At 40.9% G+C, this 25,097-nt stretch overlaps 1 protein-coding gene across 1 annotated transcript; it reads right to left on the bottom strand.

The window, feature by feature from the left end:
* Positions 1–3,028: 3,028 nt before the first annotated feature.
* Positions 3,029–9,728, bottom strand: LOC117268222 (uncharacterized). Its single transcript, XM_033644470.2, has 16 exons — positions 9,590–9,728; positions 9,274–9,380; positions 8,963–9,091; positions 8,788–8,833; positions 8,576–8,653; positions 7,121–7,177; positions 6,912–6,984; positions 6,694–6,801; positions 6,478–6,549; positions 6,310–6,399; positions 6,107–6,193; positions 5,908–5,964; positions 5,751–5,807; positions 4,610–4,699; positions 4,257–4,332; positions 3,029–4,157 (listed from the first exon to the last, which is right to left on the bottom strand). Exons 1-16 carry the CDS (start codon positions 9,678–9,680, stop codon positions 4,101–4,103), a joined length of 1,275 nt encoding a protein of 424 aa, XP_033500361.1. The 5' UTR covers positions 9,681–9,728; the 3' UTR covers positions 3,029–4,100.
* Positions 9,729–25,097: the final 15,369 nt, after the last annotated feature.

Below are 25,097 nucleotides of genomic sequence, written 5' to 3'. Positions count from 1 at the left end.
CACTTTCCATGCTTTGGGGTTTCTCTGGGTAAAAGTCTTAAAGGATAAGTTTGGTGTTTTTCAACTTGGACCCTATTTTCTTATGTTTTTGTGTCGAAGTGACAAGTATTGAGCGAGTGCGCTGCAGCCGACAGCGGTGAAACAGGCTGCACTGTAACTACTGAGGGCGTTCATGCACCGTCAATTTACTTCCAGTAAAAGCTCTTGTTTTTGCCACTAACAGGATCAGATTATTACTATGAGTGTCTGACAATATTATCCCAACAAAGATAGAAAATAGAGTAAAGTCTTTTTTTAGAGACAGCTTCGAAAGCACTACCACCAAACTCACCAGACTCCATTTAAATAATCAGTAATTTTATCATCATAAAACCCACTTCATTCAATGTCAACAGAAACAAAATAAAACTCACAAAAGCCGCTTCGGTTCGTCTTTCCACTGTTCCAATAATTGCTAACTCTGGTTTGGTTGAAATAAACCTGTAATTCATCTAGTCAGATGTGACAATATGCTGTCTCTATTCACGCTAAAATTACTGTTTATTTAAATGGAGTCTGGTGGGTTTGGCAATTTTGAGGCTGTTTCTGGTTAAACAAAAAGGATCTTACCCTTTCACAAAAAAAGTCTGTCTCAGTTGGGATACTTTCCATAATGTTGTCAGACACTTAAAATAATAGTCTGAGTCCGTCAGTGGCAAAAACAAGAACTTTTTGTGGCTGTAAATTCGAAAATTGTTGCTCTCATCAGTCACTTAGACATAAAAACATGGGAAGAAACGGTCCAGGTTGAAAAATACCAAAGTTACTCTTTAAAGGGGCTCAATTGTTCTGTGTGTGTGTGGTTATGTGCAGCATAATTACTTGTGTGCTTACGCGTGTGCTAGTGTGATAAAAGCATAACAGCACGCAGAAATTATGAACAAATTAATCTTTCCCCGTGCCATATGCATAAAAACTCCAATATACCTACCTCGTGATTCAAACTGGAAATGAAAAGACGTCTTTAAAGCACTAATACAGCACTTATGTTTTATTCATGTGCTGTCCTGCAGGTTACGACAGCATTGTGCTGCTCATCTGTGTACCATGGGAAGCAGGGGACTGAAGCCAGGCAGCCGAGCCCCGTCCTGAGTCAGCTCCCCTTTGAACCACACACTGTATGCATATGCAGATTTGACCCGCTGGTTTGGATGATGATTATGTCAAATAACGGTCTGTGTCCAGAGCATGCTACACAGAGTGATCATAGAGATGCAGGGGGAAAAAAAGCAAGCTGTCAGTTTAGGAGGCAAAACCCAGAGACCCAACACTCTTTGTGTTTGGACAGGGACTAGTAAGAGCTTTACGCCGGATGGGAGGACTGGTCCCATACTAATCTGGAGGAAGCAAGGCTTTGTTTCACCACAGTAACCCTGAGTCAGTGTTACCATCAACCATCTCATATGTATCTGTATGTACATGCAGACCTGTGGGCATACTTGCTCAGCTGGATTCGTCTTTACAAAGCATCAGTCAAGGTTAATTAATCATACAGTGTGGTGTGATCCCCAATGTAATCTTTTAATAACTGCCGTGTGAGTACCGCTTACTGACTTCTGAATGCAGCACTGTTTGCTTGCAGCAGTCTGTGAAGCCACAGCGGCACGCAACTGTAGGCGACCTTTAGTAGACTCCAGAGTGAGCATAAACATTGTGATCAACCAGAGATCAGTTAGGGATAACACGACTAAGTGTCTGGGTTGTTGGGGCCCACGTAGCTTCCCGTAAGCCATCTGATGTGGTGCTATCAGTATTCGCCTCCCGCTGAGTTTTGTTTCCTTGACTGCTCATAATACCGTTCACAGTGGAGTGTGATTGGTAACTAATTAGCCAATATCTAATTATTATGTGCATCCAAGCATAGAGGGTTCATCCATAATTACAGCTTCTCCCATGTACTTTCTTCCCTCCACGTTACACTGTGCGCTGCACATGCATCATGGCATGTGATGACCCACCCCCTACCCATCCACCCATCTGCCCAGCTCCTGCCTTGTCCCCTCAGTGGAACTCCCAGAGAGGGGACGCTCTGAAGCTTTGACCATTCAATCACCCTCTTTTCACTGGTGGTATACAGTAATGCTTTCACACACTGACATACCAAACATGAGCAACACAGCCTCTAACCTCTGACACACTCTCCTCTTGGTACTAAAAAAAGGGGCTTTTTCAAGGTCATTGCACATTTAGGGGAGCTCAAAATAGAATCAGACATTGACTAACAGCAACTCTCAGCAGATCCCAAGAGATAGAGAAAGGGGATGGATTAAATTCAGCCTGAACCCCTGTGTGTTTGTGTGTAACTGTAATTACTACCATGCATCAAGCCACAGGGGCAACAAATCTTTTAAGTACTGTAACACACGTACATAACATTTAAATTACCAAGTGATGCGAGCGTACCGTTCCTCTGTTGGCTTATTCATAAATCAGAGAGCTATATTAGAAGATACAGCCCAAAACATAGACACTGATTAGCATTAGCATAAAAGAATCACACAGTAGTCAATCAGAAGTACAATAAGGAGGGCTTGATTCATTAAAACAAAAGCATTTTTACCCTGCAGTGGTTGATCAGAGAAAACAGTATGGAAATCTATATTTTGTAGGTGTATGTATAATTCATTTTGAAGCTATTCTATCTGTAATAAATAAGCATTAATTGCATTTGCATCACTTAACAAAAGCAATAAGAGGTGTAATTATGTGGCTTATGTGATGTTGGACTCATGACTATTTACTGCCCCCTTGTGGCGTAAAGCTGATACTCCAGGTTCACCTTTGCCTTCAATAGTTTGGAAACCAATGTAAAAATGAGCAGGAAGTGAAATCCTGGATGAAGACAAGAGTTTGTTTCAAATCTCTTGACAGGAATTTATCATTTTTTACATCATAGGTTATCATAAATCATAGATTTCAGGGGGCACAGGGGGCACATCCTCCTCAATATGTACTACGTGCATTTGTTCACCTCCCCAATAAAAACATGAACATAGACATGGACTTTAATTTAAAATTTAAGGCATTTACACCATAAATCGATGCAGAAAAGGCACAAATTGGTGCATAAAATAATCACCAGGAAATTAATTGTTCGATGCTCACAATTTTCTTGCAGAGGACCCTAAATCCCGCATGTGCCCCCACAATACTGAAACGAACCCTACTCCCTTGGTGTTTTATTATTATCTATATTTAAATTGAACAACTAAAAAGCAAAAGCATTGCAGCTAAACACAGGAGTTACATAATAATTTGCCAAAGCAGAGTGAATACATGCACTGTAGCCAACACAGAATAACTGATACAGGTTACACACACATGTTGCTAGATTACACAGAAATAACAAAATAAATGCAGACTTACTGTACTTATAACTGTTTGGATAAATGATAAAGTACATAAAGTCAACTCAAACAGAAAAAGAAAAAAATATATACATACTGCACATATGTATTATGATCTCCAAACTGTACATACTAATAAGGTTATCTATTTAGTCCATAAAATGGATATATAATATATATTCTACCCGCTGCGCCTTCATTTATACTAGTACATCATCAAGCTGTCGCATGTGGTACATTTTCTGACAGATTTTCGGACCACCCGATTCTTTGGTCAAGCCATGCACTTAAAATTCAATCTCCCATGTGAAGTAATAAGTGATCTGAGCCATCTGATTGGCAGATCAAATAAATGAATAGGCTGAAAACACTGCATAGACAACACCAATTTCCATCGGGATTGTCTCATTTTTTCTTTGATGAAAAACGTGTCGCTGAACGATTTGAAGATGTTGCAATTATATAAAATAAGGTACACAGGGTTTGGAAATAATGTGTCTTCTAATACTGTGAGAAAAGACAACTTGCTCATAAAGAGAGCAAAGCATCATGGGATGAAAATGATTATTTAAACAAAACGTTTTGGACTTGACCACAAAGGAGCTGTCAGTAAACGTACCACATACTCTATCTTCTATTTATAATATATATATAAGAGATAATTATCATCATCATTATTATTATTATTATTATTATCATTATTATTATTATTATTCAGTTTATATGTTGACCACAGTTTTTGATCTTGGGTGTTGACTCCACGTCAGTGTCCTGCAGAAAACAAAACAATCGCCACATCAGAGCCAAACAACATAAAAAGAGCATTTTAACAGAAATAATAACTCATACACAGAATGCTTCCTTACTTACCTGTGCACTAGAGCACCTGCTGACCTGGTCTGAAGCTGCGGCTCCACCTGTCATGTCAAAACCTTGGGAGGCAGCTCTGGAGACAGAAACAACAAGGAATGGAGACATGAGCCTCTGCACAGGAACAGCAAAGATCAGTTAATGCTCACTCTCTGAGCAGACGTCAGGCAAGCTCTGAAGTTCAGATTGGGGGGGGGGCAGTTCATAAAGTTACTCCTGACAGCTGTCCAAACAGCAGCAACAGGCAAAGTGAAACAAAGTATTAAGGGAAGTTGGAGACTGACAAGCAACAGAGATTTCTCTGTGGGCTCAGTTATGAGTGCAGAGTGACAGAGAGCAAGAGGCAGTCTCACCCATGATCTGACAGCAGCGGCTGTACTTCCCTCCCGTGATCTTCACGACCATGACCACCATGAGTCCATCCACTGGGCTCCTCCATGATCCTGGGGAAGAATTCACAGCCATGATCAGCTAACAGACGGGCATAGACGGCATCAATCTATAGTTTGACTTGACTTTCCAGGATGAACTTGTTGGTTCCCCGCCTTTTTCCTTAAGGGAACCCTTATCTATCATTAAGTAAACTGATGACCCCTCACTCAGTGACATGTTTTATGGATATTTCACATTATATTCAATGCAGAATGATGACAGTAAAAAAAGAGGTGATAAACTGTACAATTAACCCGAACAGTGAATGCAATGACTGCAGGATGATTGTTGTAGAACGAGCAATTTAAATGCATTTTGAGCCAATTATTTCCTGTGAATGTTGCATCAGAGACAAGATTTCCTGTGGTTTTAAGTAACTTTTTATACGGTTGTGTGTCAATATAACTCATGTTCAGGTCTGCCCTTATCTGTGAGATTTTTTTTGATAATCTAAACTTTTTTTAAAAAAAAAGGTTTGAAACAAAAATAGTGCTGAGATATAGGCCTACTGTATTTTTTTAAGGTTTCTTACACCCCTTAAATTCAAAAAGGCCTTGTAACACACTGTGAAGCTTTGGTGACCCCTAACGGAGGTCAGGACCCGCAGGTTAGAAACAACTGATTTAGGAAATAATAATTTTATCTGTCAGCCATATTATATGAAAATATTGTCCTTAGTTTTGCCACCTTGTGGAGTTTGGGTTTGGGCATGCTGGTTTGCTGTTTAATGATAATTTTTACAAATTGATGCTGCATACTTTCATCTCTCTTCTTCCTTGCTTTCATTATATTTTATCACTTTGAATTTTTTTGTATTTTATTTTTTCATAATTTGCATCCTAAATGAAGGCTAATATAACCTGTAGGTTGCTGTGAAGTAATTACATTTAATACAACAATAATTTTGTATTGAACAACTAGTTCTACTAAGAACTGATTAACCTATGTAGGCTATACATAATATACATTTATAATCACACACTCTAACATTACTTAAAAGAGTCATAAATGCAATGCAACTCTATCACAGTTTGATATTTCCAATTATCTCTACAGACTTACTGAACAACGTCCTTGTCTTTATTATAATGCACTCCTCCTAGATCGTCCCTCAAGCTCCTGAGGCAGACAGGTACAGTCATGGTAAATAATAGTGTTGATTGAATTAAAAAAAATCATAATAAACACACAGACAATACATCAAACACCAAAAGCTCACCTGTGCATGGCTCGACGATTAGCGGCTCCGTTAACGTCAGGGGCACTTACGTCTCCACTGCAATACAAAGGCAAGATAAGAATGACACTGAATCTCTTCTGAGAGTTCTCATCCAATGCTTGCCCAATTAAAGGGACATTTCACATAAATCCTCAAATGAAATTGGACACAAGCAAAACTAAACAATTCTCATTCTCACTTTTCAGCCAGCTCGATTCCCCCGTTGCTCAAGTTGCGGTCCAGACTAAAGGATTGAGGAGTCGTGCCATCAGCGTTGAGATCAATACTATGGAGACAAAGGTAGCTTTTAGCAGATTACAGTCTAGACTTCCAATTGCTCTTTAAAAAGGCTAAAAAGAGGTCAGAGTGGATCAAGATGTTTCATTGTTAACCCGGCCTAACCTGTGAACAAGCACATTTCCAAGTGTGTCATCATGCTCGATATCATTTTCACCACATCCACGCGGACCAGAGGCAGACATTACACTCGTTCTATAATGACAAAGAAAGAATTGTTGTTTTGAGCTTCACAAATCTGTACTGAAAGTAGCTTTTGAATTTTTAGCTCACCTCTTAACACCATTCTGCTGAGTCCCTGAATCACCAGCTGTGACCTCCTGGATAGAGTCACATTCGGCAGCACTGAAAATGTCAAGTTAAAATGAGTTAAGTTTTTAACTTTAGGCAGGCAAAATTGTTTTACTATTGACCAACTGTGTGTTAATATAGTACATTTATGTGTGCAACAGTGGCAGCTGAAACATACGAGAAAAAAATAAGACTGACCCAGTTTCTAGTTCCTCTCCTCTCTCTGCAGGGGAATTCTTTCTGAGACAACCGCCAGTCCGTAGGTAACTTACAAGCTCAGGAACTGTAGCTGCACCGTGCTGCTTCCTGACACAAGAGAGAAACAACAAACTTTTCTGAACCCACCCAAGACACATAACTAAATGTGCAAAATGACATTAACAATGGATTGTTATTGCAAACAGAACAGAACTCACTTTTTCCATCGACTGTAACAGCAACAAAGCATCCCAACGATCCCAAAGATCATGAGCACAAGTGGTACACCGACTGGACAACAGACAAATTGCCAAGATGTTATCATCAAATATCCATTAGAGTTAATTTACAGCAAATTAATTCACAGTATTGCCAGCATAAATGTTGTGAAGCACTTTGGTGTAACTCAGAATAAACATTCACTCACTGATGAGGTACCAATACCATGTTGGTGAATCATCGGGCTCAGGTCTTTTCAACTTCCCTGTTAAAGAAAAAGAGTCATGAGGCGTCGGTGACTTAGTGGTAGAGCAGGCGCCCCATGTACAAGGCTGTTGCCGCAGCAGCCCGGGTTCCACTCCAGCCAGTGGCCCTTTGCTGCATGTCACTCCCTCTCGCTCTCTCTCCCCCCTTCACACTCATCTGTCCTATCAATTAAAGGCTTAAAAATGCCTGAAAAAATATCTTTAAAAAAAAAAAGAAAAAGAGTCACTTTTGAAATGTAATAGCTTGTAGATTACTAGATTAAAGGAGTAGCTCACAAATGGCTCAGTAACTTTCTTGAAAACAGACATCAATATGTACAAATAAACAATAATGAGTATGACTTGTTGAGGGTTACATGTGGAGTTCCACAAGGGTCAGTGCTGGGTCCAAAATCGTTTATATTGTACATAAATGATATTTGAAATGTGTCCAAGTTGTTTAAGTTTGTTTTGTTTGTCGATGATACAAATTTGTTTCCAGACTGTATGCAGAGGTTGTTTCAAATAAGAGAAGACCAAAACAAATGTAAAACAAAGATGTGTTTCAGAACGGGGAGTAAGTTTGTGGTATGGGTTCGAAACAGAAATGAAAGTGAGTAATGCACACATTAGATTTAAAAAAAATATTGAAACACAAGATGATTAACAAATATAAAACTGAAGTATTAACACAAAAGTGTACATGAAATGTGTTTGGGATATTTGGGCAGACAATAGGCCTATATACTGGATATATACTTAGTCCTGTCAATTTCTTGTTGCTCTGTATAACTTAAAAGAAGCTGATAAAAACAATGAATGTTAAAAGGGTAGGTGTAATAACTATTTTAATTACGTCATCAAAGTACTTTTTTTTCCTTCTCTTTTCTTTTTTAAAGATTATTTTTGTGGGCTTTTGCCTTTAATGGATAGGACAGTGTGTGAAATGGGGAGACAGAGAGAGAGTGGGGACTGACACGCAGCAAAGGGTTGCAGGCCAGACTCAAACCCACGACTGCTGCAGTGAGGCAATGCCTCTGTACATGGGGCACTGGCACAATCTACTACACTACCGACGCCCCCAAAGTACATTTAATTACTTTTTGATCACCTTCTAACACATTTTAAGTCTCTAAAAACATAAATCATGTCGACACTGACAGCCTTTTCAATGCTGGTAAACAAGCTTTACACTGTACAGTATAGTTTGAGCCCTCTTCTGATTTCAGGAGGAAAATATAGTTAAATTATTGTTGCTTAGACCAATGCGCATTGATCTGATTGTCAGATAAGAAGCAGCACAAAAAAAAGACAGACAGAGAGAAGCGAACCAAAACAACATTCAAACTTTGAGCGCACGCTGCCAAATGAATGAAGCCTGTTTGGACACGGACACAGCTCCCTGTAAGCCAACCTACCCTTGTTGGTGTTGCACTCAAATTCGTCCCAACTGCTTTGCTGAGCCACATCCATCATATTGCCAAAAGAAGGCTTTCCTGCGTGGCGAAAAAAGATGCAAAGGAACAGAATTAATTTTGGAGTCTACCAAGAAGAATCTAATCAGATTTAACCCCCTTTATAATCACCAACATTTTAGTAAATTATTATTTACAACATCTCATTGCCTTACCAGTAATTTTATACTCCATACATGTCTCCTTCACACGCTTCTCTCCCTAAAAGCAAAATCAAAGTCAGTGTTGTGGGAGTGTTGAGTACGTATTTCACATTTACAACAAAGTAAGTCAAAATTATTCAATTGATTCAATTGATTTATGTACATATTAAAAAGGGGGCAGACTCACATTAGGAAATATACATTTAACCTGCAGGTCCTGGCAGCCTCTTGTCACGACTGAACGGTTGTCAATGCTAATCACTTCATGTGAACACTCAAAACTGTGATTGCCAAGCTCACGATAAGCAAATGGGGTCTGTTGGGAAAATAATAAACAGCTTACACTGACTGACTGCAGTTACAACAGCAACAAAAAACAGAGCTATTTGTTAGTCTCAGTCTTAAACTTTCACTTTCTCTTTTGCACCATGCCCTTCTCTCTGTCTCTTTCTTTCTTGAAAAAAACTGAGCAAAGGAACATAAAGCAAATAAAATTACCTTATCATGATCCACAAAAATCTCACTATTCTCAGGACACTGATACCGGAACTCAAATCCATCATCAGTCTTAATGTGGTCACAGGAGATGTTTCTCTGCTGGCAGCCTGTGAGACAAATTTTTTTTTACAGTGTGTCATTATCTTTTAGCTCTATATAAACATCCTAAAATGTCGTAAATGTAAAGGACAGCATAACCCTAACCCCAAAGACTCAAACAAACAGTCCGCTCATACTCCACTCCCAGAAGTAAAGAACAACCCTAAAAAACAGAAATAACTGAAGATAAACACATTTACAATGCTCCATGTCTTACCTTGTGTGTTAGTGATAAAGAAAAACACAATCAAAATACTAATGCGACACATTTGAACGGCCAAAATGTCGAATAAAAAAGGAGAGGACATACTGCGTAGTTTGACCTAAGCTGACTGAGCTGAGTGAGTAAGTTGAAACAGGAAGTGCCGGAAGAAGAATAACGTCATGCAAGAATACAGGTCCTCCCCTTGTCTTATAGTAGTGCGATTTGAACTTCAAGAGAAGTTTTCCTCATATACAGTACAGGCCAAAAGTTTGGACACACCTTCTCATTCAATGCGTTTTCTTTATTTTCATGACTATTTACATTGTAGATTCTCACTGAAGGCATCAAAACTATGAATGAACACATGTGGAGTTATGTACTTAACAAAAAAAGGTGAAATAACTAAAAACATGTTTTATATTATAGTTTCTTCAAAATAGCCACCCTTTGCTCTGATTACTGCTTTGCACACTCTTGGCATTCTCTCCATGAGCTTCAAGAGGTAGTCACCTGAAATGGTTTTCCAACAGTCTTGAAGGAGTTCCCAGAGGTGTTTAGCACTTGTTGGCCCCTTTGCCTTCACTCTGCGGTCCAGCTCAACCCAAACCATCTGGATTGGGTTCAGGTCCGGTGACTGTGGAGGCCAGGTCATCTGCCGCAGCACTCCATCACTCTCCTTCTTGGTCAAATAGCCCTTACACAGCCTGGAGGTGTGTTTGGGGTCATTGTCCTGTTGAAAAATAAATGATCGTCCAACTAAACGCAAATCGGATGGGATGGCATGTCGCTGCAGGATGCTGTGGTAGCCATGCTGGTTCAGTGTGCCTTCAATTTTGAATAAATCCCCAACAGTGTCACCAGCAAAACACCCCCACACCATCACACCTCCTCCTCCATGCTTCACAGTGGGAACCAGGCATGTGGAATCCATCCGTTCACCTTTTCTGCGTCTCACAAAGACACGGCGGTTGGAACCAAAGATCTCAAATTTGGACTCATCAGACCAAAGCACAGATTTCCACTGGTCCAATGTCCATTCCTTGTGTTTCTTGGCCCAAACAAATCTCTTCTGCTTGTTGCCTCTCCTTAGCAGTGGTTTCCTAGCAGCTATTTGACCATGAAGGCCTGATTCGCGCAGTCTCCTCTTAACAGTTGTTCTAGAGATGGGTCTGCTGCTAGAACTCTGTGTGGCATTCATCTGGTCTCTGATCTGAGCTGCTGTTAACTTGCCATTTCTGAGGCTGGTGACTCGGATGAACTTATCCTCAGAAGCAGAGGTGACTCTTGGTCTTCCTTTCCTGGGTCGGTCCTCATGTGTGCCAGTTTCGTTGTAGCGCTTGATGGTTTTTGCGACTCCACTTGGGGACACATTTAAAGTTTTTGCAATTTTCCGGACTGACTGACCTTCATTTCTTAAAGTAATGATGGCCACTCGTTTTTCTTTAGTTAGCTGATTGGTTCTTGCCATAATATGAATTTTAACAGTTGTCCAATAGGGCTGTCGGCTGTGTATTAACCTGACTTCTGCACAACACAACTGATGGTCTCAACCCCATTGATAAAGCAAGAAATTCCACTAATTAACCCTGATAAGGCACACCTGTGAAGTGGAAACCATTTCAGGTGACTACCTCTTGAAGCTCATGGAGAGAATGCCAAGAGTGTGCAAAGCAGTAATCAGAGCAAAGGGTGGCTATTTTGAAGAAACTAGAATATAAAACATGTTTTCAGTTATTTCACCTTTTTTTGTTAAGTACATAACTCCACATGTGTTCATTCATAGTTTTGATGCCTTCAGTGAGAATCTACAATGTAAATAGTCATGAAAATAAAGAAAACGCATTGAATGAGAAGGTGTGTCCAAACTTTTGGCCTGTACTGTATATATATCAAACTCAATTTATACAGTATTGTCCACAGTCTTTTATGTATTGTCTTTGTTGTGCTCATAGTTTAGTCCCTCATCTCACCAACAATGAATTAACACTGAAGTATTAAAAGCAGGATATGTGGGACAGTGCCAGGGTTTAATGTCAAATTATTCCGAGTTATGAATTATTCTTTAAGTATATGACCTTGTAACTTGTCAGCTGAGCTACAATGTCAAAACAGTAGTTTGTAGTTTTTCACAACGAACACAAGGGGAGGCACTTGTCCTACGGGACAGAGACGCACTTTGAACTGACTGCCCTCTTCAGACTGTTGTGAAGAGACTCCGAATCACGACAGGGTTTTGATTTGAGTCTAAATAGAGCATAATGAAAGAGAAGTGTCATTAGATAAGCACATCCTGTGGCCCAGTATGGATTCTGCACTGTGGCAGGATGTGTTTACCACTCAGGTGGTTGCATTTGTATTTATGTATGTTAACATTTGTCTTGTGTATACTCCCCCGATGTCTTTGGAGATGGGTCATGGACAGAGGACGGCAGAGAACAGAGGCCACTGGCTACTCAAAGAGGCCTCTGTCATTTCCCTCTCACACACATAGACACGCACAAACACACAGTGCAAGGATAAAGCAGAGGTTGCCATGCTGCAGCATGCCTCATTTACACTGCATCCTCTCTGGTCCACCGAGAAAACACAGACCATCGTCTGTGTCACTCAGTATGTGTCCCTCTCTATCTCGACTTTAGTCTACTTCCTTCCTGTCCCTCTTTGCCGCTCCTTTGCCCTTCCCTGTCTCTCTTACAGTGCGATATTCCACCAGCGTAGTGAGCAGAAAAAGTGCCTCCAAAACACACGCTCAAGTTTCCACCCTAAACATAATTAACACATTGGCTTGATGTGCGAGTAGATATTGAGGCCAAGCTGATTTACTTATTAGCCAATGTGGTGTAACTAACCAGTTTAACTTTGGATCATTCTCTATAGCTTCATCACATTTTGAGGGGGCCGTATTGAATAAAATTGACAGCATCACAACAGGCATGAATGAGGGAGTAAATGGACTTGGCTCAGCTTGCCCTGTTGGGACGCTTTGTGGAAGTGGACTTGTCCAATCATCTGATCCATTTTCCATAGATATCAAGTGACAGTGGGAGGCTTGGATATATCCTACCATCCCTCTCCATATCCACAGAGCCCCTGCATAAACAGAGGAGAGGAGCGATGACGCAGGACAGGCTGAAAACACACACAAAGCTCTGAACATGCATGTCCCACGGCCCACACTCCCACAAACACTGTGCGTCCAGTTCTGAAAGGAGGAGTAAATTCCAGCCAGTCTAAACAGGACTTTTAGGGTAAATAATTACAATTCTGCTGCTTTTGAGTCCTCTCCCCATCTGTCTCAACTCTTCCCTTCTTGTTCCACTCATAGGAGCGGCGATGAGAGATAAACAGCTCTCTTCCCGTCTCACTGCCACCCCCTCAATCCCTCATTTTCTGTCCATGTGGATGCAGGCAATGCTCTAAGGGCTTGAAAGGTAGACACTTTTGTCTCTGGTATTTGGAATTTTACAAACAAAAGAAGGACAACAGGAGGAAATGATCCCCCATAAAGTCTGTACAGTTCACCATTATGAACCCCAGTTTAAAACAAAAACTGGGTGCACCATTCAGAGCGTGTGAGTTGTGGAGTCAAAGCTGAGGCAAAGCAACACCCCGAGAATCCTGAGTAGCTCTGAAACAATACTTCTGGCTGCCCAGAACCCTGCTTGGCTTGAGTTCGAGTAGGTCCACAACCCAGTACAGAGTCGACCGCAACCAAAACAGCATATAGAAGCCAGGGGTGACTCCTTTTAAGAAAACAGTATCATGTTCACACCCTGACGGTGAGTATTTTAGACTTTCTTTTTAGATAACAAATGTTCTAGTTGTATTATTCATGCAGAGAGCAACACCACAGGCAATTACATGGCATTTTCCCTGAACCCCAACCTTAGAAGTGATTGAACCGTGGCTAGGAAAAGCATCGAGTCACTAGGGGTGCTTTCAAGTAAAATGGTAATAAGCATAATCCCTCACTCTGAGTGCAAGACCAAAGGAGCAGTGAGTTTAGAGAGCGGCAAATCGTGCTGGGACTGTAACAGACACTTTGGTCTGTCCATTCGGCTCAGTATGAAGCCTGAAACCCCCACTGGCACAGGTTGGATATCACATAGGGACATCTACACACTGCCAGCACAGGAAGCACACCAACGCCAACACACTCTGACATTCTTACTCACATATAATGATGGGCAGACCAAGTCTTTTCACAGTATTGGTTGCTCTGAATAGACAAACATAAATATATTAAACCTATGGATGGATTACTGAACGGGCGTACCAGGCACAGGCCCTGGGGCCCAAAGTGTGAGGGGGCCCCCTTGCTTTTACCAGCATAATTTCACTCAAATTAACATGTACCGACTAGGGAGAGACCCAACATGAACACAAAGAGACACAAAATACCACAGAGACATCAAATAACCACAAAGAGACAAAAAAAGACAACAGAGACAAAAACCGACCAAAAAAGACAACAAATGATGACAACGTGAAACAAAACCACAAAAAGATGCCATATCAACAGAAAGTCTGTGGGTCTTGCTCCAATGTATGTGGAGTGGTGGGGCCTCTGCATATCTGTACTCAAGGGCCCACTGTCTAATAATCTGCCCATGACCAAACCTTTCCAGTTTTGATACTTGTTGTATATATGCAATTTCTCTGTGACACCCCGTTATAGTACATACATGACTGACAGCTAGTGCTGCCTGCCCCACAAATCTTCTCTTCAATGCCTACCAGTCTGCATTAATAAAGATAAAATATTTATTTTAATGCACTTGTTACAGAATTGTCACTGACCAATGATCTGTCTTCTTTTAGGGGCAAGTAGCAGACGTCCCACTCATCTCCACAGCCTTGTGCTTTATCAGTGGTGTCAAACTACTGCTGTTTATGATCAACATGTTGTTTAAATGCTCTGAGCAATCAAATACAACACATCTTCTTTGTAGCGCCCATGGTGTTTCTAGACGTAGCTACCTTAGCGTCACCCATTGGTTTGTGGTCTCCCATTTGGAATCCTTGAGTTCTGCAATTTGGCCATTACCTTTTTTTTTTTTTTTTTTTTTTTTTGAGCCAAAAGTGACCATATTTGGACAGGAGGCTGGAGCTGTAGAGGAGCAAGGGGTGGATCGGACTCATAGACTGTGGTGATGCCTCTCAAACAGCCTGTCGCGCCTTTAATTATGCATAACTTTAAGCCTTAAAAAAACATAGATCCCAACAGACAGCAGTTGTCATGAATGAAGACATTAGCTATAAAGACCAAAATCGTTTTTGTACCAGGCTGTTTTCTGGAGTCAGCCTCAAATTACTCATGCAATGCTCATGAAGACATTAAAGCCAAGAGAACGACCATCCAAGGAGCATGTGAATGCACCATTGGCCTTGGCTGATGGCGGTCTAGAGTGGAGTCAAACTTAATAGGTCACATTACGCCACTTTATGGATTCATGAGTGCTCGCACGTTCGACAGACTGACCTGGTACATACCTGACACTATGAAGAGTTGTTCAAAAAGATTTGCTTGTTCATTTTCACCCATCACTTCTCACATGTAGAGAAATATGAACACACTAATCACATTCATGTGGGTCTCACCCAGCTCACCCATTGGATAGTGCTGTGCTCTGTAATACAAGAGCATGTATAATCATGCTATGCGGTTACATTATGGAACATACATACCAAAGAAATGAACAGCTAATATAAGCGAATTAGCAAGTCTGAAAGAATATTCCTCATGAGTGCTAGGAGTGGAGGCGTCATGGGAATATATATGAATATATGAAGTCACAGGGCCTCACACAATAACATGCACACCCACACCCCACCCACACCTCCTGCACGCATTTTAAAGCCCCTTCCATCGCAGCCAACTCTCCCCCTCATTTCCAAAAAACCACAGCTCCCCTTTACAGAGCTTGGTTAGCCTGGGCACAGCAACCTGATCCTGCTGAGAAAGTCTTATAAAAAAGGACGCAAATAAAACAACCCAATCTAAAACACCTCTCCTCCACAGAGCCAAACATGAAAGATTTCTGCACAGAGACCAACCCCTGCCTTAGGGCCGATCAGTGGTTAAATATAAAGGCTTGGAGAGGCTGCGTCCTATACATTAGACCCAAACTTCCACGTCAGAGAACTGCACAGTCTAATGCACAGCAGCTCTTATTCACATGGTGCTGAGGCACATGTTGTGCAATATCAGAGAGCAACTTGGACAGCCCCTATTAATCTGTTTTCCAGCTCAATCTCCTGAGAGGGATCTCTGTCAGAAAACAAACCTCTCTGTTTGAAGCGTGGCCTCCAGTTAAACTTGTTCAACTTCTGCCTTTCTCTGTACGTTTTGCTCTCCTCACTCTGTTTTCTCTCCCACTTTCCTTCTCACTCTACTTTTCTTCCCCTGCCGTCTCTTCCTCCCTCGCTCTGCTCTCCTTCAACATCGTTTTTCCCCCCCTTGTGTTTCTTTTCTTTACTCTCTTCATTTCTTTCTCCCCCTGTGCTTCGCTGCTGGCGTACGTCTCAGTATTTGGCCAGGCGAACCCAGGGCGAGCGTGTCTTGTTACAGCAGTCCAGGCCCTCTGATAAAGCCCTGCATTGTGAAGGATAATCCCTCAGAAACAATCAGGATTTTTATACCGTGCCCTCTGTTATTTCTGTAGCCTCACACGTAAAAATGCAAGCAACGCACGCACACACATACGCCACCATTTGTTCTCACACACAAACAAGTACATGTACAAGCAGTGGCATGCACTGCACACTAAGTGGGCTCATGAGAAAGTATGCAAGAAGTTCACATCAAATTCATTTGGTTAATATGTGCTCCTCTCTGTGCACACTGCCTTCTGTCACTCAGTGAAAAGACTGTCTCACCTACAGCTATGATAGCATGACTGGAGATTTAGGGGACAGGGATTTGTAAATGGGGAGTTGCTGCGGCGCTGTAAAATGTCAGTTAAGTCAGTATGTCTATCACTGTCATGTTTTGTTAAGACAGCCCTTCTGTAGCTGCTCACACTTGGCTGAGCCCTATTGTTAAATAAACAAAGCCCTGTGTTTGGTTGCGCTGCGGATCAGTGAGGCGATCAGGCACTCACCTGAAAAATTGGAGAGAGGAGAAAGGAGAGCAGAGCAGGAGAGCAGCACACTGCAAGAAATGGACAAAAACAACTTAAAACTTCATTGAATTGGATGCAAAAATGGGCCATTTTCACCGCAGGCATTTCTGACATGCCAACGGTTGTGAGCCATTTAGATCTTTTAGTCCCAGGACCCTGGTACCTTTCCTGGGACACTTAAGACTGCCTGTTTGATTTGATTTGGACATAATCAGAACATTCTTACCATGTACTCTTACTGCTTTGGGTCTGTGCGCACATATGTAATGTAACCTTATTTGCACTCCCCACTTTGTGCAGCAATGGGATAAATGTTTATCTTCTTGTGTGTGACATTTCACTCTCCAGTCTATGATGTGAGGCTGCTGACCACTCAGCTGATTACTAGTACCAAAATATTTGCATTTCCATTCAGGTACAGGTTATGTTAACCATATGAACAATTTGCATTTGTATTTGTCTATACAACTACCTTCTATTTGCATTTTTTGTTTTCCAGTCCTCCAATATCTGGAGGGGATTATGCCTTTAGTTATGTGTGCATGTGTATGTGTATTTGTTTGTCCACAACTAATCTTGCAAACTACTGGACCAATCAGCCTCATATTTCGTGTGCACATTCATGACTGTACGCTCAAGGATATCTTATGGTTGTGGTGACTCTCAATTGTTGGAAAAAAAAAACAGTTTTATTGACTGTTTTTTCTACCATTATTAACCACTGACTCCTTACTCCTCTTAACCAACCGGTGGGGGGCGCATATTTTCCGGAAACTGTCTGACAACAACAAGCCTTGCTGACTGTTGTAGGCCACATTTTGGCCCTTATCATAGCTCAAAAACTGACATCCATAGAAAAGTTTGGTCTCATGTTCAATCGGAGTATCTGCAGATTAATTCTATACCTGATATGTTATGATCCACTAAAGTCTTGACAGGTAAAGATCCGGGCGGGACAGTTCCACCAGTCACAGCTTTCCACAGTCAGCCGACCCGGTTTTCTTCCATCCACCACACAGTGTCATACCACTAGCATTTCAGAGGCTAAACGTTTTGCTTGACGGATTTTGAAGACTTGCTGATTTTGGCAATTTGGTAATTTTACTTGATATATGTGCTTCTAAAATAAGTAAGTAGGAGGACTTTATTAGCCCATAGGAAGCTTCTGAAACACGTTGCAGCGTGTCTGCCGGAATTGCAAGAATTGTCTACAGTGGCTGCAATCAGCTCGGGTGGCTGCCTGGCATAGATGTTTTTACTTTTTGTCACCTTTGTTAGACTGCAAGTTACTGGCTATGTTGCCATATGCACAATCTGCATTTGTATTTTCATATATTTACCTTCAATTTGTATTTTATACCATCCATCATATTAATCATCCTGTTTTTACATGTTAATTTAATCACCTTACATTTATCTACTGCAGTGGAAGCTCTCTGCAGCCGTCCTGGTGTCACCAGGACAACTACAAGTCTAGTCTAGACTAGCATTTCACTGCTGTGTTTGTTTTTGTTCTTGTGTTATTAAGCTTATGTTTTTATTCTTTATCCCACTGTATCAAAACGGTTCATTTAAAACAGCTGATTTGCACTGTTGACAAGTTAAGCTACATTCCTTTTCTTAATTTTCGAGACACGGTACTGACTTGTGGAGCTTTTTTTTTATTGCAGTATGCAAGCTCTAGCTGAAGACAGCTGTTCAGTGTCTAGACAGGTAGATACCTCTGTGGTTCCAGGTCTGGGATCGTCTCCCTGTCCCTGCCATCATTCCTCATCTCCCAACAGGAGGTTTCCTTCACCAGCTTTTCCACTGCAGGCATCGTCTGTCACCACAACCAAGGGGAAGGAGAAACATAATTACAGGACAGAGGTAACCACAACTCAGCCCCCAAGGTTAGCACTAATAACAATGGTTGCCAGCAGCGGTGACTGTCAGACTGACATTGTTCAACAATTACAGCAAATGACTGTAAACAGTAAAAGCTGCTGTAGTCCACCTGTTCACATATAGTGCCAGGAACAGTTATTTTAAGAGATACAAAGAGACGAGATATAAAGGTAGAAAAGACAAACGTGGGCAGCAGATATAATAATGATTTATTACTGTTGTTGAAGATAATATCTGCTACTTACTGTGCTGTACTTACTGCCCTCTATCTACCAATTACACAGGCTCTCCTTGGCAAGTGATGTTAGTGGATCAGCATTACACACACAAATTACTCACTAGCTCACCTCATTCATAACTAGGAATTACAGGAATATTGGCAGGTGTCTGCTGTGGGAATACTCATTAAACTGTTGGTTCTAAGCTATCATCACAGCTACATTCAGAGGAGCGTAGATGAAAAGACCTATACATATGCACACAGCAGCAGAAACAGAGAGGCCTGCATTGTATTTAAGTTTCCTGGGCTGCAACATGCACATTTCACTGGCTCTGTGATGTACTGTAGTGTTCTTAGTGTGACCTCAACACCTCTTTAATCCTCCGTGTTATTCAAGTTGGTTCTCAGAGAAGAATGTAATGAGGAGCAGTGTTGCACCCACCTCACTATCACATACATGCCCTGCATCATGCTCTGGCACATACACCACTTTACTTCCCAACACACATCCTCACTCTTACACACACACTTGCACCATCTTATGAGCCTACTCACCTTGGCCAATGGCCTTAAACACCAAGAAGAAGACAGGGTAGCTAATTAGATAATTGATGGCAAATTAGCTATCACTTTAGCAAAACAAGGTCAATGCTAAACTGAGACTGTGAGGCTTTGGCTGAACAGTGGCCACTGTGGCCACAAGTGGTATTACAGGAAAATGGCACATTGGATTTCACTGTATCTGTTTTACATTTGTGATGACAACACTGAAATATTTTCTTGTAACAAGCAGTGATGGAATGTAACTGAGTACAATTAATCAAATATTGTACTTAAGTACAATTTTGAAGTATGTGTACTTTACTTGTTTATTTTAATTTCATGCTTGTATATGCCTCTACTGTCTTGCTATGTGACGACGGGCAACAACACACTGTTGTCCAAAAATAATTATCAGCAAATGTGATCATAACCATAAATTAACATAACAAATTGTCATTTTTATTACTACTGGTTCCAGTGTTACGGTCTAGTCCCTCTTCCGGGACAGACAGACCATGAATTGTGGTTGTTTGTTAGCAAAATACAATGCGTAGAAATGGAATGCCAGGATGAGACATCAGATTCCTTGTGCTGTTTCATCCCAAACGCACAAAAGCATCAAACCTCTTCAAGTATGTAGCTGTGGTCTGACTTACTTGTGATGTCTGTCTGTCCTGAAAGAGGGATCATTGCTTAATTGCTCTTCATGAGGTTTCTACCATTCTTTTCCCTGCTAAAGTTTTTCCTTTTCTGTTGTGAAGGTCCAAGGACAGAGGGATGTCATATGCTCTCTGTAAAATTATGATTTGTGATATGGGGCTTCATAGAAACAACTGAAATTGAAATCGAAAAAATTATAAAGAAAATGTCACCGCGTAACGTCCTAAAAAGTCATAATGTGTCACTTTCTTGTGCAACCCTCAATCACATGCTGGTTCCTTAAAATGGCACTTAGTCATCAAAATTTTGAAACCCAGTTGGCCACTAACATATTTAAATGTTGATATTTAGTTGAATTTAGGTTGTGACTTTGGGTGACCAAAATTTAGTGTCAGGAAAATGTTTAATGCCAAAATCACTTGATATAGAATGATGTTGGTAACCACAATCCAATGTCTTCCAAACATCTCATGCCAATGTCACCTTGAGCTGGAATGCCAACATTTAGTTATATGATATGGAGAACCCCAAATCTGCAAAATGTCATAATGTTAACATCCACAACGTGTGAAATTTTAACATCATTAGACATTTAAAATATCGTCAACCTGAATTTTCATTCCAACCAAAATTTGATGTCTGTGCTACATAAGAGTCCAAGGTCTTCCTGACGTCATTATAACATCCGATGCTAGCAGAGGGTGTAGACTAAAATGGGATTTATACTTGAGTGTCAGCTCTATACAGATCCCACAGTGTAGCCTACACACATGGCTAAGCCACTGTGAGCATTTATACTTGTTTAGTGGTGTGTCTGTGTCAGACAAAGCACTTGTCTTTTGCTAGACACATTTTCCACACAAACACAACATGCTAATGTTTTTAGCACAAGCCTATGGCATTTTACATTGTATAAATTAGCCTATTGGCTAGTGGACTTTTCCTCTACTCATATGAAACCAGGGACTAAGGCAACATCCAACAAAGGTAACGTTACAAAATTCGATTCCATTACAACTCACAAGATTCACTGACAAAACAACTGTCTTATACTAAACACGTTTCCAAACAAATATAACATGCTAACATTATTAGCACAAGCCTATGGCATTTTACACTGTATAAATTAACCTAGCAAACAGTGGAGATTTCCTTCACTCATATGAAGCCAGGTTAAATCACACACATGACTTAAAATGTTTTACTGTCTTCACAATTTATTGTTTCTTATCTGTGAAATTGAAATAAATAGAAAGTTTCCACGACATGTAGTTACATTTCTGGGGAGGTGCACATCAGGCTACAGCATAGGGTACACCGTATGTAAGGCACTGATTCCACACAGAAGTATAAATCCCGCTTACAAGAATTGTAACAGAACGACAAGAAGAGAAAAGTCATTGAGTCAGTAAACAAACTGAGTTATTCAGCAATATCTATCTAAAGTTCCCTATATCAGCTGCAGAAAGCTAATGGTCATAACAGACCAAGTGATAATCTGGCCATGAAACTCTTGAGAGTATTATAGGGTGCATTAAGTTGTTTTTCAGTATCACACACAGTTATATTGTATTTCACATGCATACACATATTTTTTCTCACACAAACTCATTCTGTCTCACATATAATACCACACTGTCCACTTACACCATTATATTATGCACACACCACTATTCTCTCTCACACAAACACTGTCATTCTTTCCCTTTCTCTTTGACAGACTGTAATCCCACCCACACACACACACACAATAATCCTCTTTTATATACAACATCAATATTTCTCCTGCAGATGTGTTTTCATATTTATTACAATGGAGGGTAAAATGATGTATGTAGGAGAGTATGATAAAGTGCGGGGGAGACTGTAGTGGTGAGAATATAATGGTATGTGAAAGGGAAATTTGTGGCCTAAACAACCCCCAGATGCAGGTATGTGTACGCTTACACATATTTAATGCATAAACATGCAGTCTTGTGGTCAAAAACACAGATAAAACATACACACAATACACAACTGAAGACACAAGCATACACTCACCCAAACTGTTTTATACAAACAGAGGATGTGTTTTTGCTTGTGAGATCATCTCCTCAGAGCTATAGCGTGAGTGCTGCGGTCACTTGTATACATCTAACTTTATGAGGTTCGTTTGAGTAATGTGCTGTGGTTTGCTCAAGTGATGAATGAGCTGTTTTCATGATTCCCTGGATTGTATTAACATGGGCTGAGTGTCATGTCACTATTACATTGCCGCTACATGTGAATGTGTGTGTTGCAGGAGGCTCAGCATGTTGACCTTGGAACCCAGGATCGTCCTCCCACCTCTCCGCTGCAGTCGTCACTGACACCTCACTGGTCCTAACTATTGTTTTTATTCCCATGATCTTGTTTTTGCATTCCAGTCTGCCCTCAGCAGCCTGCAGCTTATGGAACGAACATGAACACACACACACACACACACTAGACATCTCTCATCCTTCAGCCCACACAATATAAACAAAGTGGTTTGGTATCTCTATTGACAACGTGCCTTGTCTAGGTTCTGCTAGATAAGCTTGTTTTATTGAAGAGTGTTATGTCAAAGTCTAACTCGCTTGTTGAGATTCTGGGTCAAATCTGTGCTTGTCAGACTATCTGAATGTGTTTACTTCTGGTTTGTTTTACAGGTGACAGAGGGGGAGAGTAAGAGCTACATCACTGATGGAAAACACCTTGTGCCCAACAGAGAGAAGCTGCAGGTAGCTAAGGTCACCCTTCCCCAAAACAGTCAGCTTGACACTAAAATAAACACAGCACACATTGTGGCGCCAAGTCTTATCAGGTAACCTTTTCCATTGTGTTGTGCTTTCGTAACACCCCACCCCTGCAAAGACAGCGATATGACTTCTAAGATGATAAACAGTGGCATGTTTTCTGCTCAATTTGCTGTTTGTCATAACGGGCTATACGAGGCTACTGAGAAAATACTGCAGTTGGGAGAAATGTCCCTCAGGGGCTTTCTACCAGAAAGGGATATCTTGGTTAAGGAAAAAAGTTGTGGTTTTGGGTTAAAATGAATAGATTTCTGGCAGAAAGGGCATTCTGGGAAAAGCCTATAAGGAAAACTTCTCCCATGTGCGAAAAGATCTTCAGCAATCTTCAACTAATGAGAAGTGTGTTGGATTCCTGGTTAGAATTCCCTCAGTGTTCCGGTTGTTTTTACGAGGAGCCAAATCATCCACAGAGTTCTCTTCCTTTCCAAAACAAACTGACCCTCCGATAAAACAGACAAAACACCAAATAAATTAGTTTCATGTTACAAATCAGTGTTCCTCCGACACTGTTTGGCATGTCCCAGACGGGCCACAAGCCCACCTTTACTCTCACATAACTTAAAATCCAGATGTGGGGGAGGTTTGTACCAGGAGCCAAATTATCCACAGAGGTCTCTTCCTCTCCAAAACAAATGGACTTGGTGATTTAAACCGGAAAAAATCACTGAATAAGGCCGTTTCACATTACAAATCATTGTTTTTCTGACACTGTTTGGCTCATCCTGGAGGGGCTGTTAACTATGGTGGCCAACACGACAACACAAATGGCCCTGTCAGTGTTTTGTTTGTCTGTTGTGGGCTACTGTAGAAACATGGCAATCTCCAGGGTCGAGGACCTTTTTCCTACGTAGATATAAACGGCTCATTCCATGGTCATGAAACCACAATGATTCTTATTTTCAGGTGATTACACGCTAAAGAAAACATACTTAATATATTATATTCCATTTCTGCCAATTTATCCCTCTAAACCCTGCACACTGGACCTTTAAATATTTTTTTCTCAATGAAATGTTCAGCCCTGAGCAGTCATAAAATGTTTGGTTGTTAATTTAAAAACCTGACAGGAGATAAGAAAAGTGTTTACTCTATAAAAGGATGCTACTGTGATTTGTGTAACAGAGACAATTCTGAGAATTTCTCTTCCAGGGATGTATTTCATCACACTGTCAAACATGTTCACACAGTGACCGACTCAAATGTGAGTCTCTCACTCTGTCTACAATTTATTATCAAGTCATATAAGCTTCAAAAGTATACGTGCATATCAGTGTATGAACACTATGCAACTCCAGCTGACCAGGAGAGCAGGGCGGTGAAGTAGGACCTACCTTGCTGTCTCGATTTGCTAAGAGATGCTATCCTCATCAGATAGCTCAATGACACTGTCCTCATCAGATAGCATGTTAACTATCTTATCTGTACATGCCATATGTGCCGGACTGATAAATTAGGCATGCGTTTGCTGCTGCATATGTGAGGAAATGCACATCACATGAATGCTCCAACATCACACAAGATTTCCACATTTGGCAGTGATTGCGGTGCTGCTATCCACCTGTAGTTCCCATCAGCTCTTTGTACTTCAGTTTTTGTGGGTTGATCTCTTTGTTTCATTCAATGAGCCAATGAGCTTATTGAAACATCCTAATCCCTGGAGAGCAGAGAGAGAGGGAGAGAAGACAGGGGGAGCAAGATTTATCTAAGCAGGAACATGCAAACTAATGCCTTTCACAGACTCATATCGGGACACAATGTGCCCACTTGCAGTCCTAATGGCTACAGCTAGTGTATTCACTGAGTAATTACTATGGGAGATCCAGAAATATGCATAGCAGTTCAGGCTGGGGGAGCAAGCCTGAACTTGAGCATACTAAAGAGCCCATTAATCCTTTTTAATTCTATTAAGAATTGGACTACAGCTGGATAAGAGGCCAGCAGAGTTCCAGAGACTACGTGTGAAATGCCTTGGAGACCCACAGTGAAAAGCTCTTACTTAACAAAAATTCATTTGCGAGGAAATTTCTTTTCCTCTTCAATTCACAGCCATGAGCAGCATTTATTGGGCAGTAAACAAAGATAAGTTGCATTTTGTGATGACTGTGAAGAGGTGAGTCTTACATCTCCATTAAAAGACTATTTCATCACTTCAAACTGGGGCAGAGTTTCACAAATGGAATTTGGCTGAGCTGCGAGTTCCTTGATGATGCTATCAGAGCCAGACTAAAAAACGTGATACAGGTGTCCTTTCCACAGCCAGGAAGAGATAC

The sequence above is a fragment of the Epinephelus lanceolatus genome, chromosome 18 (genome assembly GCF_041903045.1).
Source record: "Epinephelus lanceolatus isolate andai-2023 chromosome 18, ASM4190304v1, whole genome shotgun sequence".
Taxonomy (NCBI): Eukaryota; Metazoa; Chordata; class Actinopteri; order Perciformes; family Serranidae; genus Epinephelus; species Epinephelus lanceolatus.
The sequence above is the reverse complement of the archived record's forward strand: the minus strand, read 5'-3'. Positions and strand labels throughout refer to the sequence as shown.

Excerpts from the sequence above, each read along its gene's own strand:
- LOC117268222 (XM_033644470.2), bottom strand. The coding sequence starts at position 9,680 with ATGTCCTCTCCTTTTTTATTCGACATTTTGGCCGTTCAAATGTGTCGC. Across the intron at positions 6,400-6,477 it reads CAGCAGAATGGTGTTAAGAG|AACGAGTGTAATGTCTGCCT; the intron begins GTGAGCTAAAAA and ends TTGTCATTATAG. Across the intron at positions 5,965-6,106 it reads GGAATCGAGCTGGCTGAAAA|TGGAGACGTAAGTGCCCCTG; the intron begins GTGAGAATGAGA and ends TTTGTATTGCAG.